Source organism: Equus caballus, chromosome 6, assembly GCF_041296265.1.
Source record: "Equus caballus isolate H_3958 breed thoroughbred chromosome 6, TB-T2T, whole genome shotgun sequence".
Classification (NCBI taxonomy): Eukaryota; Metazoa; Chordata; class Mammalia; order Perissodactyla; family Equidae; genus Equus; species Equus caballus.
Window position 1 is genome coordinate 41,583,479 of NC_091689.1, and position 21,186 is coordinate 41,604,664.

A 21,186-nucleotide genomic window follows, 5' to 3' on the forward strand; every position below is an offset into this window, starting at 1 on the left:
CCAGAGAAAGAGAAGCTAATGTCATGCTTTCTTTAACCTGCACAAGCCGAGGTGCAAGCAACATTGTTCTTCGACCCTTTGTAAAGAGAGTTAACTGTGATCGTTATTATTATTACTTTCTTATGATGATTACCATTCTGCTGTAATACTCAGTAGTTACAAGAAAAGCACAGTGTGCCTTCAACTCCCAGAACCCATGTTTCTCCCGTCTGCCTTGTCTCCAGCACATAAGGGACATTCTGATGTTTTATTTGTTAAACGGTTGACTATTAAGAAACTCATTTGCTAGCTGGAGCTTGCAATGGAAAATCAGCCCAGAAAAGTGGGAGGCTGGCCTGGGACCAGAACAGATAGGGCACTAGAGGTGAGGTGAGGCTCACACGAGCCCCTCCCAGCCTGAAACCCAAGGTCAGGAGGCAGATGTTCAGTGGCCCTCCAGGCTGTTCTGAGGCACGGACCACCGGTCCCCACACCCCAACCCTCAACACACACACACCCTCCCTCCCTGCTGAAAAGTCGGGGGAGGAAGGGCTGATGCATTAGTGCCTTCAAGTCCACCAGGAAGGGAAGAATGTAAGCCCAGCCACTGGCAACTTTGTTTTGGTTCTCCACTCTTTGGTTCATCACCATCACTGCTCTGAGGTAATCATTTGGCTTCTCTTCTCTCTCTGTCCCCTGAAACTCTAACTATCACTTATGTTTCATCACTCCTTTAGTTATTAAGCCATAACAACCCCTTCCTTGTAAATAGTCATGCTCTTCCAGGTCTGCCCTCCCCACCTCCGTCACCCTGCTCCACTCCTCCCCCCTGCAAAAAAGCCTGGGCAATGCCTATGACCAAGGAAGAAGGGATGGGAAATGGAGGGGAGACAGGGAGCCTGGTGCTCTTTCACCTGAGAACTGCATCTAGGAATGGAGGCAAAACTGCTCCTGAGAATTATATAATCACTGCAGCTTCAAGGGAGAAAACTGGAATTCAGGTTGCCATAGTGTTTACTGGCATGTTGCTGGAAAGGCAGAGCTCCAGGCCACTGCTCACTCAGTCCCCTTCCCTCCATCTTTCTTGCAAACCTCTCGAGGATTGGTGCTCCTACTTTTAGTGTCTGCTCCCTTCATCTGTGCATGTGGGGAGGGGAGATGCTGAGGTACAAAGGTGCAAAAGAAGGAAGAGGGCTAAGAAGGGGTTTATCCTGCACTAAGAGGAGGCCTTATAAACTATTTAAGATGATCATTGCATGAACGATAATTATTGCCATAGTGCTGCCATTATCGGTGATAGTAAGGACAATACTATTGAGCTCTCCTCTTCAAGGCTCCTTGGACTGAGCTGAGAACCTGGAGGGGAGAAATCCATCCCCACTCTTCACAAATGTCACCCTCTCCTTTGTGTCTCTCATTCTCTCCCTCCTAATCCATCCACTACTCCATCAGCTGGGAAGGGGACAGGAAAACAGGTGAGGGATGGGGGCATGGGACAGAGAAATCCAGCGACAGAAGCTGCCCTTGTGACCCCAAAGCCTAGGCTCACCCTGGAATCCCTGACCCCTGACATAATTCTTTCTACCAAAAGAGGCCAAAATCCCCACACTGCTACTCAAGCTGAAAGCTGGACAATCCCCCAAAATCAGTTTGAGGATGGCAGCCTCTGGCTTTAAAGAGTAGGGGTTCTGTCCGCAAATGGTGGAGATGACAGCAAAAAGAAGGAGGAGCTGGAAAGAAGAGACATGAAGACAACCCCCGCACCAGGCTGGTCTTCAGAGGAGCACCTGAAGTACTCCAGGAAGCAGGAGGACCAACAGCCACAGGTATTCAGGAGGAAGAGACTGAAGGAAGAGACTAAACAGGAAGACTTGGGAAAGTGGGAGAGGCTACACCCAGAGAGACAGCGAAAGCCGTGGAGGACAGACAGACGGGAACCTGGCCGCTGCCACACTCCAGCAAGACCATCCCTCCAGACTCCATTATAACCTTAATTGCTGAGCAATGCCAAAAAATAATAACTTGTTAATACGTGAGGGGGAGAAAGTTTCCAGGAAGTGGGGAGTTACCTGAAAGCCTTTCCCCCTCACAGAGGGAGCTGGTGACACTTGATGCCAAGGATGGAGATGCTGGGAAAACACTGGGCAATAGTGTGGAGCCGCGTGAGCTCGGCACACCCTTTTATTATTTCCCTAAAACATGAAAAAGCAAAGCCTACACGCCGCCCGAATTCTAACCGCTTCCATCCTCAGGTGCTAGCCCACATGTGGGTGCGAACAGGAACACACGGGGCGTGGGCGCACTCGAGGTCAAAGGCAGTAGAGAGGTGGGTGGGTATAGGTGAGCTGGGGGCGAGAGGGAGGGAGGGAGAGAGGGAGAGGGAGAGAGAGAGAGAGAGAGAAAGAGAGGAGAGGGGGCAGAGAGGCGCCGAGACTCCCATCTGCGCCCCCGGCCTCCACCCGCGCCTGGAGCGCGCTGCCCGGGGAAGGGGCGCCTGGGCGCGAGTGGGACGCCCGGCAGGGCAGGGTGCGCGCGCGCGCTCCAGTCGCGCCTCGAGGGTGGCGAGGGACCCGGGCCCGCGGGCCGCGCCGCCGAGCTCTCCCGCGAAGGCGAGCGGGCGAGGCCGGAGCAGGCGCTCGGGGAACTTTTCCCCCTCGCCTGGAATTTCATAGGAAACACATGCGCTGGAGCGGCCGGGCACGGGAGGGGGAGGGGCGGGGATTTTCCGCTCCGTCTCGCCGGCGGTTCGGGCCCGGGTCCCGCCGGCTCCGGCCTCTCTGGCGAGGCTTCGGCGCCCCCCGCCCGGAGCCCCTGGCGGACGCGGCCCCGCAACTCCGCAGGGAGCGGCCGGGGCCCGGGGCGAGCGGGGCGAGCCGGAGAGGGGTGGAGCCGGCGGGACCCGGGCTGGAGCCCCGGCGCGGCGGCGGGGTCCGCCTTACCTTGGTGGTTTTCCTCTGGAATGTACATCCTCGTGTTTTCATTGACCATTGACCAAAAATTGTTTTAAAAGAAGAAAAAGCCACAAAGAGGAAGAAATGTCAAAACACCCCCAAGCGGGTCTGGATTAATCCCTCCTCCGAGGCGGCGGCTTTCGTGCAAAATTCAAGGAAGCCGGGGATCCGCAGTATTTCCTCTTCCCTTCCGATGATTACCTGATTCCCGTTATTGCATCAAACACCAAAAACTGATCCTTTCCACTACTGCCTCCTTGAGTGGAATTGTAATGCATCCTCGGTACATCCGGGCCCCTTCCAAGAATTTAGCCCCGCACCTCTGGCGGCCACACCGTTTGAAAAAAATCAATCGAGAGAGGCTGGAGCGAGGAGAGGAGGGGACGGGGGCGCGACGGACCCCAAGCCGGGGGAGGGGTCCGCCCGCGCCAGCAGGGGGCTGAACCGTCTCTGCCGCCGCTGGCCAGTGCCGCCCGAGGCCCTCCTCGGCCGCTTCTGTCAAGAAGCTCCAGCAACTCGGGAGGCGCGGAGCAGCAGAGGCGCCGCCGCTCCGGGCCGCGCCGCGCCGCGCGCCGTTCTGGCAGGAGCTGTTTCTGCAGAGGCAGCGAGAGGGAGACACCGGGCGGGCGGGCGCGCGAGAGCAGCGCGCTCGCCCCCTCCCGCCGCCGCGCCCGCGCCCTCCCCGCCGGCGCGCTGGAGGCAGACGCGCTGAACGCTTCCAGATGTGGCGGCGGCGGCGGCGCGCGGGGCGCACGGCGCGGACTGGAGCCCGAAGTTGAGCCCCCGCGCGGCCCCGGCCGCGCCGCCCGAGCCGGCCCTTCGGCCCGCATGACGTCAAGGGGCGCGAGGCGAGGCCGCGGCCGGCGAGGGGCGCGGCGGGGGGCTGCGCGGGGAGGGCGGGCCGCCGCGCAGACACCCCCCGCCGTCTGCGGCCCCCGCCTCATTCCCCTCGGCGGCCCCGCGCGGCCGACCACGACGGGAAGGCCTCCGCGCGAATTCTAAGAGGGGCACTACAGCCTGCCCAGCCACCAGGGTCTCTGCGGATCGGGCCACCGAACAAAACAGCAAAATGAGCCGTGATTCGGTGATTCTGTTTGATGAATTACAATCAGAGCGGTTGTAGAAGTGACATATAGAGGCGAGGATGGGAAGAGGGGAGGGGAGAGAGAGAAAGGCCTGAGAGGCGGAGCCTCGTAGGCAAGGCTGTGGTGCCCAGATGTCTGAACAGATTAATAGACCCGGGTTTTCTAATTCCTTGGAGGCGGCCGAGCACGTGTTCTACTAGGATATCCTTACCTACTTCTCTTAATTATTGCTGCCACCCCGGCAGGAATCTCTTGAGCGCCTGTCTTTCCCGGAGGAGCAAAGGTTTCCCTCCGTCCCTCAGCGCACCCCAAACAAGTTCCACGACACCCCCTGCAGGCCAGGCTCTTCTAGAGTGGGGCTTCCTGAGCCCTGGCCGGGGAGCCCTCAACTTTCTCTTGGAAACCTCTACCGTCTTCTCCTCAGACCGCCTCACCTCCGCGTCCACATTCATTCCATCTCAACAGCTTTAAGCAACTGCCTATATCAAATTTGTACCTCAAGCCCAAATCTGTCTTCCTGAATGCCAGGCCAGACAGCCAACCTCAGTCTCCACTTGGGTGGCTAATAGACATCTCAAACCTAACATATCCAAACACTGAATTCCTTATTTTCTGTGGAAAATGGGTTCCTCATTGGCCCCCCGCGTCTGAGTTGATGGGGCCAAAACCCTGGAGTCATTCTTCACTCCTTTCTCTCATCCTCCCACGTCCAGTCCTTCAGGAAATCCCGTTGGCTCTACCTTCAGAAAAATCCCAAATGTGACCATTTTTCAGTTGCTCCCTGCTGCCCCCCAGGTCTGAGTCACCTGGGTTTCTGCAGAGGCTGGTCTCCCTGGCCTATTCTCCCCCACCCCTCCTTTGGTGCATTCTCAATACAGTAGTCAGAGTAGCCCTTTACGATGTCAATCACAGCACTCCTGCTCCAAACCCTCCAAAGGCTCCCGAGTCACTTAGTGACAGCCAAGGTCCCTAGAGTGGCCTACAGGGATGCCCACGAACAGCCACGGACAGCTTCTCTTATGACCTCACCTACCGCTCTCCCACTTGCTCTGGCCACACTGGCCTCCTTGCTGTTCCCCAAACATTCCAGAAATGCTCCCTCTCTCTCTGTCTCTCCCTCACACACGCACTCCTTGAGCCCTCTGTTCTGGCTGTCCCCACTGCCTGGAACACTCTTTCCTCAGACGTCCACCTGGGGCACCCCCTCCCTTCCAGCCTTTGCTCAAATCTCACTTTCTCACTGAGGCTCCCTTCAGCACCATATTTAGGACTACAGTCTGCCCGACTCCCCCCACCCAGCATTTCCAATCTCCCCCGCTCTGTACGTTTTACATGGTATTTAACCCCTAACGTACTATATACGGTAGCCTACTTATTCATTAATTGTATTGTTCCTTGTCTGTATCCTTCACTAAAATGTAAACCCCATGAGGTTAGGGATCTGTGCCCCTTTTGTTCACCAGTATATCCCGAGTGCATGGAACAATGTCTGGCAGACAGTAGTTGCTTAATAAATATTGTTGAATGAAGGAATGAATGAGTACCTGAGATGGTTTCAGGAGTGCTACAGCTACTGTATCGAAATGCCTCCCTCTGTCCCTTGGTTGCTGTCTGACTCCTCACCACACCAGCTTCATTCCCTTGGCTAAAGGTTTGGGCCCCAGTTTAAAATGAAAATGCCCCTGGGAAAGGGCTTAAGCTTTATCAGTCTTCTTCATTCAACTGTGGACAGTAGTTTAGATTTTTGGTCACAAGAGAAATCGGACTTCTTTACTATTCTGGTGTGTTCATACTCAATTTTCAAGCTAATAGAGAAAATTAGAAGTGACACAAATCCAAATATCTCTTCCATTTAGCTTTAGGATACATTATAGGCCAAGTACCTGATTATTTGTTGATACTAATATTAAAACTGGTTTGCACGCCCTTCACACACTATAGTACAGGACTAATAATAACAGCTGAGACTATTGAGTGCTCTGTACTGTGTAGCTGCTTCACAGGCATTATCTCATTTAATCCTCATTGCAAGGATCAGGTAGGTGTTATTGTTGTTATTATTATCCCCATTTTACAGATGTGGAAACTGAGAATTAGAGACTTAAGTTACATGTCCAGGGTCACCCAGCCAGTAAACTGTGGAGCCTGCACTTAGCCCAGGAGTGTCTGACTCCAAACTCATGTTCGTACGTCATCCTACTCTCGGAGCAGATGACTGAGGGTCAGCTGGGGTGAGAGAGGGGAATGAACAGTTGAAAACAACAGTAAAATGATTGCAAGTTTTGCCTCAGAGAATTCGCAAAGAGCCAGAGAACTGAGAACAGAGCGTGTGTGTGTTGGGGGGCACATGCTGGATTTATACCCAGGCTTTTCTAAAGGTAGGCACTGTTTAAATCTAGTAAGTAAATATTACCTTCATGCTTCTTTAGTTTCATCTTTCACTTCTCTTCTCAGCTGTGAAATGTGTTCTTTCCTTTCCAGAAAAAGGTATTTCCTAAATATTTGGTCTTGCAATGTACACCCATATCTCAGCTTCTAACTTTGGAACACAGCCCTTGGTGCTGTCTTTCCAGGTAACAAATTCTCAACATGACAAACGAAAACCATCCTGAATTCTGATTCTGGGATTTCGGAGGTGGTGGGAGCCTCTGAAGGAGCCTTTCTTTCTCTTTCATTTCATGATTTGATTCTCCAGCTAAAGGTGTTCTCCGTTCTCTCCTCTCCCACACTTCTTCCTCCGTGCCCCTCCATCTACGTAGTGTTGTATTTCTACATATCTTGTATTTGACTGAGAACCAGAAAAACTATGGACTGGAACCAGAGTTATTATTAAGGAAGATGTGAAAAAACAATGCCTGAAGTAAAAAGAAAAAAATATCAAGACGTATGATGGAAGAAACACGAAGAATTGTTAAGGACAGGCAAGAAGCAAAAGTAAAAGGTGACAAAAGCAGGGTGAGAATCCTGAACACAGTTTTCCAGCGACTGTCATGCAGAGATCAAGAAAACCACTGTAATGGCCAGTGCAAAGAGATGGAGGAAAACAACAAAAACAAAGAACAAGAGGCCTCTTCCAGAAGATTCAAGAAATCAGAGGGAAATTTAAATCTGGATTAGGAATGCCAAACAACCAGCAGGGAAGCACACTATCTGATCAGAAGAAGATAAGGGAAGGGAGAGACAGAATATGAAAATCTATACAGAAGAGAAGAAAGGATGACAGATGCCTTTGAAGAAGATTCCTGTGAGGAAGAACCCGTAATTCTAGAAAGTGAAGGGAAAGCTGCCCTGAAAGCACTGGGAAGAAATAAGTCACCAGGGTAGAGGGGATGTCGATAGAATTGTTACAAGTCACAGAGACTGAATCTGTCAAAATCCTAAAAAGAATATGCCAACAAATATGGAAAATGAAACAATAGCCTACAGACTGGAAACGCTCAATATACATCCCAACCCCCAGGAAAGGAGATACGAAGGAGTGCAAAAACTGTGGGACCATCGCTCTGACTTCCGTGCAAGTAAAGTGATGCTCGAGGTGCTGCAGCAAAGGCTGTGACCTCATATGGAGCAAGAGATGCCTTTTGTCCAAGCTAGATTTCAACAAGGGAGAGGCACACGAGATCCGATCGCAATTATTCCTTGGCTACTAGAGCGCTCCAAAGAATTTCAGAAGAACGTTAGTCTTTGTTTAATAGATGACAGGAAAGCCTTTGACTGCGTGGATCATGAAAAGCTCTTGGCTGCCCTGAAAGGAAGGGGTGTGTCTCAGCATTTGACTGTCCTGATACATAACCTGTATTGCGGACAAGAAGCCACTGTCCGGACAGGCTATGGAGAGACAGAATGGTTTCCTACAGGCAAAAGTGTCAGGCAAGGGTGCATTTTATCCCCCATCTGTTTAATTTGTATGCAGAACATAGCATATGAAAAACTGGGATAGTCTCAGATGAAGGAGGAGTGAAAATTGGTGGAAGAAATATCAACAATCTAAAATAGGCAATGACACCATCTTACTGGCAGAAAGCAGCAATGACTTGAAATGACTTCTGACGAAAGTGAAAGAAGAAAGAGCCAAAGCAGGCTGCATTTGAACATCAAGAAGACAAAGATCATGACCACAGAAGAACTACACAGCTTAACGTAGACGAGGAAGACATGGAAATTGTTAAAGACTTTGTTTACCTTGGCTCAGTCATCATTTCAAACGGAGACTGCAGCCAAGAGATCAAGAGAAGACTGAGACTCGGAAGGGCAGCAAAGAAAGAATTATGAAGGATCATCGAGTGTAAGGAAGTGTCATTAGAGACCAAGGCCAAGGTTACCCACACCCTCTTATTCTCCATTATTATGTACAGGTGCAAAAGCTAGACAGTGAAGGAGGCTGACAGGAAAAAATGGATTCATCTGAAATGTGGTGTTGGAGGAGAGCTCTACGAACGCCCTGGACTGCCAGAAAGATGAACAAGTGGGTCCTAGAGCAAATTAAGCCTGACCTATTACTGGAGATAAAATGATAAAACTGAGGCTGCCCTGCTTTGGGCGCATCGTGAGAAGGCAGATTCTTTGGAAAAGACAATAATGCTGGGAGAAGTAGAGGCAGCAGGAAAAGAGGAAGACCCAGTATGAGATGGCTTGACTCCATAAAGCAAGCCACAGGCCTGAGTCTACAGGAGCTGAGTGGGGCTGCTGAGGACAGGACACTGTGCACATCACTCATTCACAGGGTCGCCGGCAGTCGGAGCCCACTTGACGGCATGTGACAACAAATTGTATTTGTATGTGACTGTGCCTTTTCTCCACCGCCCACTACATTTTAAATGTCTCAAGGAAGAGAACTGTGTTCGTTTTTCTTTGTGCGTAGCATAATGCTTTGTATATATGGACACTCAATGTATGCTGAGCAGTGATTCACTCTGGAAAAGATTCCTTAATGTGACCACAAATATTTCCTTTGGAAGCAATTAAGAGTGCACTGAATTTGTTAATTACAGTGCATTTGTGAGAGTGAAGAACTTGGAAACAATCTAAATATCCAACAAAAATTTTGGTTAAATAATGACATTGAGAGATTATCCACATATATAACCACATATATCATTTGCTCCTCAGAACAACCCTCTGTAAGAGGAGTACTATTATCCCTGCTTTGCAGGTAAGGAAACTAAGGCACAGAAGGGTCAACTCGCTACCCCAGGTTTTCACCGTTAGTAAATGTTGGAAGACCTGGAATTTGAACCCCAGGAGTCTATCTTCAGAGGGTGTGCTGTTAACCACTTCACAGATAAACAAGGGTACATTCATACAATGTAATCCTACACAGCTGTAAACAATATTAAGGAATAATATTAGTGACAGGGAAAAAGACTATCTACACTAAAAGGAAAACAGGTTATAAAATATATATGCTATGATTCCAGTTTTCTCCTACAAACAGGCGTATATTCAAGGTAGGAAAAAGACTTACAAGGGTTCACACTGAAACGTTGACCATAGCTTTCTTTGGGAGGTGGGACTATAGGTAAATTTTTCTTCTTCTTTTTCCTGTCTGACCCAAGGCTTCAAAAGGCACATTGGCAGGCAGGCTCTTCTCTTCCCTGGGCACCCGCACCTCGGGCAAGAGCCCTCTCCTTGTGGCATAGCCAGGAACACACCTCTAATGAATCACTCTGGAATAACTTTCCCGTCAGAGCCCCAAGGTGTCCCTTCCCTTTCTCTCCCTCTGCCCACCCCACCCCCAGTCACTCAGCACCTGCAAAAATTGTCTGTCCAGTATCTTGAGCCCAAATGCTCAGGTTTCCTCATTGCATTCCAAGGTGCCTGCTTAAAGTGTCAGCCATTCTGTGCTGATGGTGGAGAGCCAGGAGCACCGAGGTAATGGGTAAATTCTAACAGTGACCTTCTGGGACTGTTTCATTCTACCCCATAGGACTGACTCTGTGTGTGTATATATATATATGGGTAGACATTTCAGACCAGGTGAAAGTGGCAGGCAAACCCTATGGCAAACCAAAGTAGGAAGAAGTGAGTCAGAAGGCCCTGCTTCAGTGTGCCTTCCAAGAGGTGACTCTCTTTACCTCAGTGTCAGGCCCGAAAGGACCATTACTTCCCAGAGGCCAGAGATTGGAGTATCAGTGCAGTGGTTTTGTATTGGGTCAGCTTAACCAAGCTGGAACTAGATTTCCCAGAATTACCTTCCCTGTGTTGTTCCAGGGTCGGGCTGTCCAAACAGATATTTGTGGAGCATTTGGAAGGTGAAAGTAAAGCAGCAGCTTCCACGCTATGAAGGTCAGTGCACAGCTATGGGGGCTGCTTCAATGTGTGCACGTTGTCACCCATCTGCTGGCTTTCCCTGTTCGGGTGGGCCCCCAGCTCCTCCAGCTCCTGCCAGTTCTTCTCCTCCAGCTACTCTGAGCTACTCTGGGCAAAGCGTATGTCCAGGTCTGCAGTCAAGAGTCCCAGCTTTATATTTCATAGTCAAGGTTGGCAGTGGCGGGAGGCAATTAGGAGTTCCATTTGTCTTTAGGGGTTCCACTTTGGCCTCACTCTCTGCCACATCACATCCAGCTTTTCTTCTGGACTTCTGGCCGTGCTGATAGATAGCAACTTCAGACCCATCATCAGACACGGAGACAACAGCCTTCCACCAACTCATCACCAGCTCCCAGAACTGGGTACGGTCTAGCCCTCCCATCAATCTCTTACTCCCTGTCACCCATGGTGGTGCTTCTTCCTTGATCAAGCCTAACGGATGTGTCAGTCAGTATTCTGACCTTCACTGGGTGACTTGCTTAGATGCTTCCATGAGTACATAGTAAGTGCCCAGTACACAGGTGCCCTCAATATTTATTTGTTGAATTCATACTAATTGCCACCATTTAATAACACCTAGTGAGTGTCAGGGACTATGGCAGGCACTTTAACTGCCGTTAAGAGCCTGGTATTTGGAGACAGGTCAGGCATACAACCAGGCTCTCCCTGCTATGAGCTGTGGGAACCTGGACACCTGACTTTACCTCCTAATGGCCAGTTTCTACAAAATGCAGCTAACAGTGGTACCTCCCTCCCTAGGGTTGTTCTGCAAATTGAATTAAGTAATCCAAGTGAAGCATGTGGAATGTGCTCATTTCATGTTAGCTGTTACCATCCTTCACTCCCATAAGAAGGGTTTGTCAAGTGTCACTATGTGCCTTGACTTCACCACAGCCCTGCCAAAGAGACTTACCGCCCCATTTTACAGGTATAAAACAGTAGCTAAGAGGCTAACTTTGTTGCCCAAGATAGCTTGGTCAGTAAGTGATAGAATTGGGATTTGAACCCAAGTCTTGCAAATGCAGAGGCTGTGCACAGTCCACTCTACAACACAAGACATTTCAGGTAATAGAACAAAAATTCAGGGGAGAGGAAGGGTTCCAGAAAATTCCCCCAACTCACAATTCAGAGAGCAGAGCTGAAGAGTTTGCAGAGTGACCCCTCTCCCTCTTTTGAAAGATCCACAGTAACACTGATGCTTTCATGACCCATGTCAGTATTTAAGAACCTTGCTGGCAGTGTTCTTTCCTACGTCACGTTGCGATCTCTCCTCCTCACCTACTTGTCTAGAAGCCATGGTACAGCCCAGATCCCTGCAAACCCACTGAGTGGTCTTTAAGTGTTGCATTTAAGGAGAACTCTCCTGGCAGCTCAGTCCCAATTTCAGTCCCAAGGGGAGGCCAGAGTGTTTGGAGTGTGAGGGGAATTCAATCTTCATTCGATTGCAACCTCAAATTGCAGGGTTAACAACAGTGTGGTAACATTCCTACCCTTGTGATTTTCAGCAGTACTTAACCACCAAAGATAGAAAGCAGCAAGATGGTGAACGGCCTCATCCTGGGAATTGGCTCTCCTGGTTGGAGAATTCATAAACCATGTGTGAGGTCAAATTATGGCACTCTCCTTCCACAGTCAACAGTCCAGGCTAAGTTACATAAGCAGCCTGTACCCCTGCGTGCTCATCTGCAAAATGGGGTCACATGGCCACATCACCTATGCTCTTTGCAAAGAAAAGCTGATACCTAAAGAAGAGCTAAATCATTAAAATGATTTTCTTAATTACTTCTCAGGGCTCTGAGAAAGTTAGTTACCTTTGAGTGACCTGCTGACTCCCAGAACCCCTCAGTCCCAGCTCAGACCTAGTGTAATATTGTGTCCATTTTTGCAAAGGCCATCACAGAGTGGAAGCCATTCCCACATGTATTAGAGTCCTAGGGCTGCCATAAAAAATTACCACTAACTGGGTAGCTTAAAACAGCATAAATTTATTCTCTCACAGTTTTGGAGGCTACAGGTCCAAAATCCCTTGGTGGGGTTGTGCTCCCTTCTGGGGCTCTAAGGGAGAGTCCATTCTTTGCGTCTTCCAGCTTCTGGTAGCTGTTGACATTCCTTGACTTGTGGCCACATCACTCCAATCTCTGTGGTCACACTGCCACCTCTTCTCCTGGCTGCCAAATCTCCCTCTGTCTCACCCTTATAAGGACACTTGTCATTGGATTTAGGGCTCACTGGATAATCCAAGATAATGTCTTCATCTCCAGATCCTTAAGTTAATTACATCAACAAAGCCCATTTTCCAAATAAGGTAACATTCCCAAATAAGGTTCTGGGAATTAGGACATGGCCATAAATTTTGAAGGGCTGCCATCCAACCCACCACACTACTCGAACTTACACTAACATCCCTTCACCCATTCTCATTGGAATCTCAAGTCCAACATTTACTAGTTACTGAAACTTTGGCAATCTCTCTCTCTGAGGCTGAGCTTCTTCGTCTGTAAAATGAAAATTTGGGGCATATGTTAAGACTTAAATGAGTGATAAATAAATCCAGCATAGTTGCTGGACTATAGAAGGTGCTCCTTTCCCTCAAGACAGTCACGTGCCGCATCATGATGTTCTGGTCGATGATGGACAGCACGTACGAGAGTGGTCCAGTAAGATTAGTACCATATAGCCTATGTGTCTAGTAGGCTATACCATCCGGGTTTGTGTAAGTACGCTTCATGATGTTTACACAATGATGAAATAGCCTATCCTACATTTCTTGGAATGTATCCCCATTGTTAAGTGGCACGTGACTGTATTCAATCTCACACTTATGAGATAACAACTCTATGGGTTAGACATTATCTCCAGTTTTTAAATTAGAGACATTGAACTCTTGGAGAAGTTAACTTGGCTACACCAACTCAGGTGGGTAGGAATGGACCTGACTAAACCCCAAGCTCATTCTGCTACCCAGCCCCCCCACCCCTTTACCTTCTTAACTGTTCCAGGCCAATTCCCAAAGTAGATGGATAGTTAGAAAAGGTGTTCTCAAAGTAAACTGGAAAATGTTCTCCTCAGTACGCCTTCCAGAACCTTCCTCTTCTAACCAGCTTTATGAACGTTGTTTCCTCTCCTTCTACCCTTCTTTGAATGCAGTCTAAGTTCTCTGTTATCTTCCAAACATAGTCCTGAGAGTAAACACCTTTCTCTGGTCTTCAGAAATCAGCTATCAACTCTCCTGTCCACCTGACAGCCCTCCTACTAATATCCTTTGATATTTCAGCAGGCGTTGAATCTGTGATGTCTTCTCTCTCTGACCCCTGGTTATTCTATGTCTTCTATGTATGATGGCTCAGTTCATATTTGTGCTCGGGATTATTCTTTCCTGAATGGTCACTTTGCTTGTATCCCTCTTAGAATTCCAGAACATTAATTTATAGCTTGCTTTCCTACAATATCAGAAATGATGTTAGACTAGAGTTCTTGTAATCTTGAAAATTTCTGGTTCCTAGTCTGACATAGGTAAGGTAACCCTGTGCCTAACATCTGGGGCAAGTGCACCTTAATAGACAAAAAGGGATATTTGTTCCCTAAGACCTCTTTTTTAAAGAGATCCTCTGTTCTGATTGTAGATTATAGAAATCTTTTCTAGAGATACTCTTGGGTCGACCCGCAGCAGTCCCATCCCTGTATCCAATCTAAAAGAATTCTAATATAGGCTACACAGATAGGAATAATTCAAATATTTGCATTCTCAGAAAGTAAACCCAAATGCCCTGTAACTACACTTGATACTAGATCTGGCTTAGTCACTCTATCTTCTAAGTTGTTGAAAGGCAAATTTCCAAGTCCCAGGGAGTGCAGAAGTTACAGCTAAACATCACCACAGTCACAATAAGGTCAGTACCCCATAATATGTCTAGATAACAACTTAAACAAAGCAAAGTCAAGGAGCTTACGTTAACCTCCATTCAGCAGCCAGGTGGAGCCTGGTGAAACCAAGAACTTGTCAGGGTTTTCAAGTGTGGCAGGACACTTCCAACTTTCATTTCTTCCTGTGATTCTGCAGAACTAGCTCTACGTACTAGAGAGGTCTTAGGTCAATGTCATACTTCAAGACAAGTTTCATTCTCTCAAAGTTTACCGGTTTTGCCTTTTTCCATATCAGATTCAAATTTCCTGCCCTTTTCATGTTCAGTCCTGCTTCTATAATCTTTTTTGCAATAAATATAACCTCACTGTTTTATTATTAATCACCAGCCCTTGGTAATCATTTTTTCCCAAGTTGACTAATGTTGTTTGTAAAGTGACACCTATATCAACAACTACTGCACTTTAGTTCCAAGAATATCTGTTTTCCTCCCCTTCTGGGCACATAGAAGAGTGCACTTCTCAACCACTCTGTATTTGGACACATAATTGGACTAGTTCTGACTAATGAAATTTAAGTAGAAGTGACACGTGTCACTTTCAGGTTGAGGTGATGAAAGGCCCATTATGATGTTCCTGTTTCTCTCTTCTGCCACATAATCCAGATGGTGCAGCTACAAGATGGAAAAACATCTGTCAGCCTAGATCCCTGAGTGACTTTGTGAAGCAGAACCACTGACCCCCTCTGGACATGTAGTAGGAGCAAGAAATAAATTTTCATTGTATTAAGCCTCAAGAATTTGGAAGTCATCACCAACGGTATAACACTGCCTATCCTGGCGAACAGGCTGATGAAAATCAACAACTCTGAATCTGTGGCCCCTGTGTGATTAGGAATTTGCCAGATTCTGATTAGTTGAATTGGTTTCCATTCCAATCAGCTTAAAATCAGTCAATGATTCTAATTCGTAAGAAGGCAGATTGTAACCATAATGATCTTGTGATGGAGTTATATTGAGAGCATTTATAATTTGTGCAGCATAGAATTGTTTTTATTTGTTCTAGATAAATCAATGACAGTGTCTGTTTCAACTGATTCTACAGATCAAATATCCCAAAATACATTTCCCTCTTAAAATATGCTGAAAGTAAAAGTATATTTGTGCCTCTATTTATATTGAATAGTTTATGCAAACTACTCTTGTGTGGCTGAATCAAGAATATGTTAACAATTTCCCAAGTGGGTTTGGAAAGTGTTTGGAGTAGTTTATGGCATCTTCAAAATGGTGTATGAGTAACCCTCATGGTACATGGATGGTTTTAATGGAATCGGTTTCCAGATCCTCAATTTTCATATGTACTCAATCTTAACACTGGTTGGAGGACAACCTGGAACAGAGGCTGGAGTCCACCTGCCACTTTTCCTTTCTTTTCTGACTTTCCACAGCCATCCTACTCCCACACTATAGAAAAGAGGTATGCCTTTCACACACACACCCCCATCCTTCCATGTCTAATTCCTTGTGGGGTGAGCACCTCCAGGGCACCAAAGAAGGATATATTTGAAATGCTAGTGTCCAGACAAAGAGACATTTGAAAAACTGGTGTCTAGAAAGCCTCCTTTCATCAGACACCACACCCCTCCAAGCATCCATCTTTTTAAGAGATATAGTATTAAAATTTTATACTAATAATTACTTTAAAAGCTCATAATATAATTATGTTGTTTTGCTCAATTGTACGTTAATAATATTTGTAATGATAATTCAACCCAGAAGAAATTCGTAGCACTAACCCTTATAGTCACAGGAACTTTTTTAAATTTTAATTTCAATTTACGTGCCTCTTTTTATTGCAGACTAGTATGATAGTGTGATCAATGAAAGACTTTCAAGCATAAAAATATATTAGGATAAAATTTTATGGAGGAAATGGAACAGAAATATGTTTTCAAGGAGAAAAAGAAATGATGCAAAATCTTTGTTTAAAAAAAGAACTTTTCGATACTTCAAATGGATAATAGAAGGTTTCAAATAGCTCTGGTGTTTGTATTTCATTGGAAACTTTTTAAAGAGTGATACAACAGTTTTATTTTGTTTTAAGCTATCGAGATCTACAAAGCACTAGAAATTGCATCATTTACAACCATTTAAACTTATCACGAAAATTTTTGGATGCCAACTTGAAAATGTATGATGAGGCACATATTTTTTCAAAACTCTTTTGGGGGGATATGCAAGCAAAGGGTGTGGAGACTTCTGATTCAACATAGGCTGAGGCCTGAGAGGCCCAAAGTGGGCAGCCCAGTCGATGGGCCAGCCCTGCCTCTGAGCACTCATGCAGGCTGCTGCTCTTCAGAAAGAAGGGTGGGCTACTGAAAGCAGGCGCTTGGCATGTGAGTACATGTTTGTGAAACAAAGGAACATCTCTGCTTTCTCATTCTCTCTCTGTCTTCTATATCCAACATGATCTTGAAGAATTTGCCTCCCTTCGCAAGGTTTTTAATCTTGAGATCCTTAGAGAAAGAAATGCAAAGTGTCATGTGGTCACGTTATCCCAAAGGGTACAGAGAGCATCCTTAGGAGCATGGCAATCCAAATACTCCTGAGGAGTCTTTTTGACCCCAGATTATTTGTCTTTCATTCCATGACAGAGTCATTCAATTTGTAAGTATGTTTTTAATCTAGAAAGTCTCAACAGAGAGACACTGGAACTTCACTACCTGCATCTATTGTTTCCATGACTTGAGATGGAATTTTCTCAGCCTCAGAAGAAATGCTCTCAGTCTGGCCTTCAGTCAGGATTTATTGGACAGATCTGAATCTGTTGTATTTTCATTTACAGTCTAGGAGCCAAAATGGTGCGGTATTAGACTGGACTCTGAGTTCAAAGCTTGTGTCTATTCCTACCTGGCTGTAACTTCAGTCAAATCTCTTATGTTCTTTGAGTATCTGTTCCCTCAACCGTAAATGGGGAAACCCCCAAGGAGAGGATTCTGAGTATAAAATAAAATATTAGTTTGAAAACACATGGTAAGTAAAAGTACAGAAATAGCAGGATATTTATTACCAGGAGGATGGAATTTTATATCATCTTTGGCAATCTGTAGTAGCACCCAGTATTCATTTCTGGTCCACCCCAAAGATCATTAACCACAATTCCAACACTTTTCTTTTTGTCTTTTTTCCCTCTTTGGAAAAAGAGAACAGTTGGTCACTGTCTCTTATATAAGAGTCCATTATCTATTTAAAGAGAAGATATTTGAAACCAATTCTTCATAAGTGGAAGTCAAGAGTATTTAACATCTCTGCATTACCCAGCCTACACTTAGACTTTGATAACCAAAATCTGCCAAATTTCTCATGAAAGAAATTAAATTTCAACAATTTTATCCAAGTAACCATTTTCTGCTTGAAAATTTCCCTTAAAACTCTGAAAGCAAATCCTGGAGGGGTAGTAGTTAGATTAACTAAATTATTTGCTGTCAAGTCTATGTGTTTAGCTGAGGCCCCGTCAAGATAGATTGTCCTGAAGAGGGCAGAGCAAGCTCCATTTCCTGGAACTGATCAATGTTACAGAAGTTTGTAAGCACGGGGCTAAAACATTTCTCATCATACAAAGCCATCTTCAGTAGTTTCTTAAATGCCCAAATTATGAATGTTAAAAAAAAAACAACAACAACAAATAAAGTTTACAGTCCAAACTCATAATCTGCTGGTTAACCCTCTGATTGCTGAAGTCATGTGGTGAGCCTCCACCGGATAGGAAGGCAACACCTGGGTGGCAAAAAGTTGAATGAAGGGGGATGACTTGAAAGAAAAATCTGGTGCTGTCGTGCTTTCAATCAAGTGGCCAAGTAGACAAATTGGTCTCTGCCATCCTCCAACTCTTTGCATAAATCCTGCCCCCGCATCTCCAGACCACTCTCTGGACGCACATAGGCATCCAACATCTATGTGATGTTCCATGGGAACTCAAGGTCTGTAGTCCCCTCCCAGGCACCGAGATGTTCCCCCATATGGCCCATAGTCCAAAATCATCCCTTATTCTTCTCTCCCACATTGAAGTTGCCAACCTCCATCCTTTACATTTGTCTGACATCCTTTGCATCCTGTAAGACTCAGCTCAAGAGTCGTATCCTGAAGCTTCCCCAGGCCTGTACACACGGATGAGATTCCCCTTTCTCTGTCCCCCACAGAGCCTTGTAGTTATCTGTATCAGGGCACCAGTTATATTTCTTATTATTATTTGTTTATTTGGTTTTATGTTTACCTCCTCTCTCTTTGGCTAGACTTTGAGGATCTCAAGGGCAAGAATCATGTTCTACTTAGCTTTAAATTTCCTTTCCCAAGAATAGAGTTTGGCTCATAGTAAGTGCTTAAGAAACATTTGATAAATGAATGAATGATTGTTCTATCAACCCCGGAGGTGGCAGGGAGTTAATCAAAAGGAATATACTGCTAATGGTACAATTTCAGACATGTTGCAGGCTGGTAGAGGAGTTATTTTGGGACCAGGAGACCTGCCCTACTTCCCTCAATCGTTTTACAAAAGTGTGTACATGAAAGGCTAGACTTGAGCTGGTAGCTAATGTTCCTGAAAAAGCTTCTTGGTAGGTTACCCAGAGAGATTATTTTAAAGGTAGTTTGCTTTACTTGTCCTCTTATCATTATGTAGTGGGCCACCTAGCTAAAAAGACCCTCTGCTAGGGGGCTGGGACTCTGTTTGAAGTTTTGGCTCTTATTTTTCTGGTCAGAGGCCCCCGTTATGTTCAAGGGGTTGACTCTTGGCCCCACAGACCATCACTCACAGCATCTGTCTTTTGCAATTTCCTGCCTATAAAGCTGTGTTTTCTTACGTGACATTTGCAATGCTTGCATTTGCGAATGTCCCATCTGTAACACCTGGATTTATCCATTTCTTTTTCCCAACATCTGTGTTTTACAAGTGTTTATTAACAAAATTCATGTTTAGGGATTTCACCTCTGAGAACACCTGAGCCCAAGACAGTCAGGAAGTTACTGCGATGTTGGATTGGGTCTTTGGGTACTAACTGGAATAAGAGCAAAATCAGATCAAGCAATGAAAAGGACAAACCCGTACAAGCTAGTTCTGTTCCTACAATAACTGGAAAGAAAATGGATCCTTGAAGACGTAGTAGCAGTCATCGCATGTCAAAGCTGCCTGGCAAAACCCTAGCACCTATGAAGCATGGATCCAGCTATGTCCAGGAATAGCTCCTGAGTCATATCTCAACAATTCTCTTCTTTTAATGTTTCTTTGGCTTATCAAAAACCCTCCTAAAGTCCATTGCTTATTTTTAAAACCGGACTTTGTATCTTAAGTGGCCAAGTATATCGAAATAATATAGATAAGAAAGAAATATCTGAGATGCAGCGGTAAGAGTTTAGTGTCTGTGAGCAATAATGAGGACTCTCGGGGCCGAGAAGTTCAGGAGTCTTCCTTTCAGTAAGGGCCAGTCTGTTATGGAGGCAGATTAAGCTGTTCGCCCACATCAAGGCATATCAGTGATTAAGAAAGTCACCCTAACCCTAGATATCTACGGTCTCCATCAAAGTGCTGAGTGACTCAATCTCCACCAGCAGAAGAGTAAGCTTTAGGTTAAACAGTGATTCAAGTACCCTATTTTAGAATACAACATCCCCAAGAGAAAGAACTCTTCGAGATCCTAAGTCACTAACAATTTAATATGAATTCTTGTCTCATGTCTCTTTTCTCTAGTATGCAAGGGACCTGAGCCAGACTGAGTATACAGTCTTTGTTCTTATCTGTCTGTCTGGGGATTTTTCTCAGGGGGTGGGGGGTGGGAGGAAGGGGATAAGAGTGGAAGGGAATGGAGGGAGAAAGATGCTTGAATGAGAAAGAAGAATATACAAAAGTGGAGTTGGTAGTCCCAAAGAAAACCCGCCGTCTCCACAGTTTTGCCTAGGACTGTGCATTCAGAATCCACCTTGCCTGGCCCCGTTTTCCAGTGGGCAAGCCCAGCGCTCCTCACACTTTAGTGTGCACACAAATCACCTGGGATCTTGCTAAACTCCACATTCTGACTCTATAAGTCTGGGTGGAGCCTGAGATCCTGCATTTCTCTTACAAGCTCCCAGATGAGACGGGTGCTGCTGGCCTCCAGACTTGGAGAAGTGGGGGGGCTGTGTAGAAGGCTCAAGGATCTTCAAAATGTTGCACTATTCATCAGGTGAGGCACAATTAGAATCCTGAGCTAATTTAAATCCTTCCGCGACTCACACAAAGGCAAGCAGTAGTTCTGCAGTGTGCCTGCCGATGCTGCACAAAGTGGGGAGCACTGTCCGTCCCCAGGAGACCCAAATCCAGGTGGCCCATTCTGGCCCTTCTCTCCCCTGCAGAGGTGTACCCAACGACTTTTGTTGTTGTTGTTTTGTTTTGCTTTGTTTTATTTCGTGTTTTTGGCTTTTGTTTTTTTTTAAGATTGGCACCTGAGCTAACATCTGTTGCCAATCTTTTTTCTTCTTCTTCTTCCTCTTCCTCCTCCCCCTGCTTCTCCTTCTCCTTCTTCTTATTCTTCTCTCCAAAGCCCCCCCAGTACATATTTGTATATTCTGGTTGTAAATGCCTCTGGCTGTGCTATGTGGGACACCACCTCAGCATGGCTGGATGAGCAGTGCCCTGTCAGCGCCCAGGACTCAAACTGGCGAAACCTTGGGCTGCCAAAGTGCAGTGCGTGAACTTAACCACTCAGCCACAGGATGGCTCCCTATTGTGTGTTTTCTAAGACAATTTTTGTTAGAGCAGTTTTAGGTTTATGATAGAATTGAGTAGAAGGTACAGAGATTTCCCATAGACCCATAGATTTCCTATAAACACAAGTATAAACTCCCCCATTATCAACATCGCCCACTAGAGTGGTACGTTTCTTACCAAGGATGAACCTATATTGACACACAATAATTACCAAAGTCCATAGTTTACCTAAGAGTTCATTCTCAGTGTTGTACATTCAATGG

General features: G+C 46.2%; 1 protein-coding gene and 1 long non-coding RNA gene across 10 annotated transcripts in view; one reads left to right on the top strand and one right to left on the bottom strand.

The window, feature by feature from the left end:
- The window catches only part of CACNA1C (calcium voltage-gated channel subunit alpha1 C), a 680,405-nt gene that overhangs the window by 593,283 nt on the left and 65,936 nt on the right, over positions 1 to 21,186 (bottom strand). Inside the window, exon 1 of one of the 9 annotated variants that reach the window (XM_070270769.1) lies at positions 2,919 to 3,581. The exons of the other annotated variants lie outside the window; for them this stretch is intronic. Coding sequence (XP_070126870.1) covers positions 2,919 to 2,967 — 49 coding nt within the window. The 5' untranslated portion in view covers positions 2,968 to 3,581. Of the gene's footprint in view, positions 1 to 2,918; positions 3,582 to 21,186 lie in introns of those variants that run through there. 9 annotated transcript variants of the gene reach the window in all.
- LOC138924753 (uncharacterized) lies at positions 520 to 15,356 on the top strand. Its single transcript, XR_011439899.1, has 2 exons — positions 520 to 642; positions 14,851 to 15,356. It is a non-coding gene; the product is annotated as an uncharacterized lncRNA (long non-coding RNA).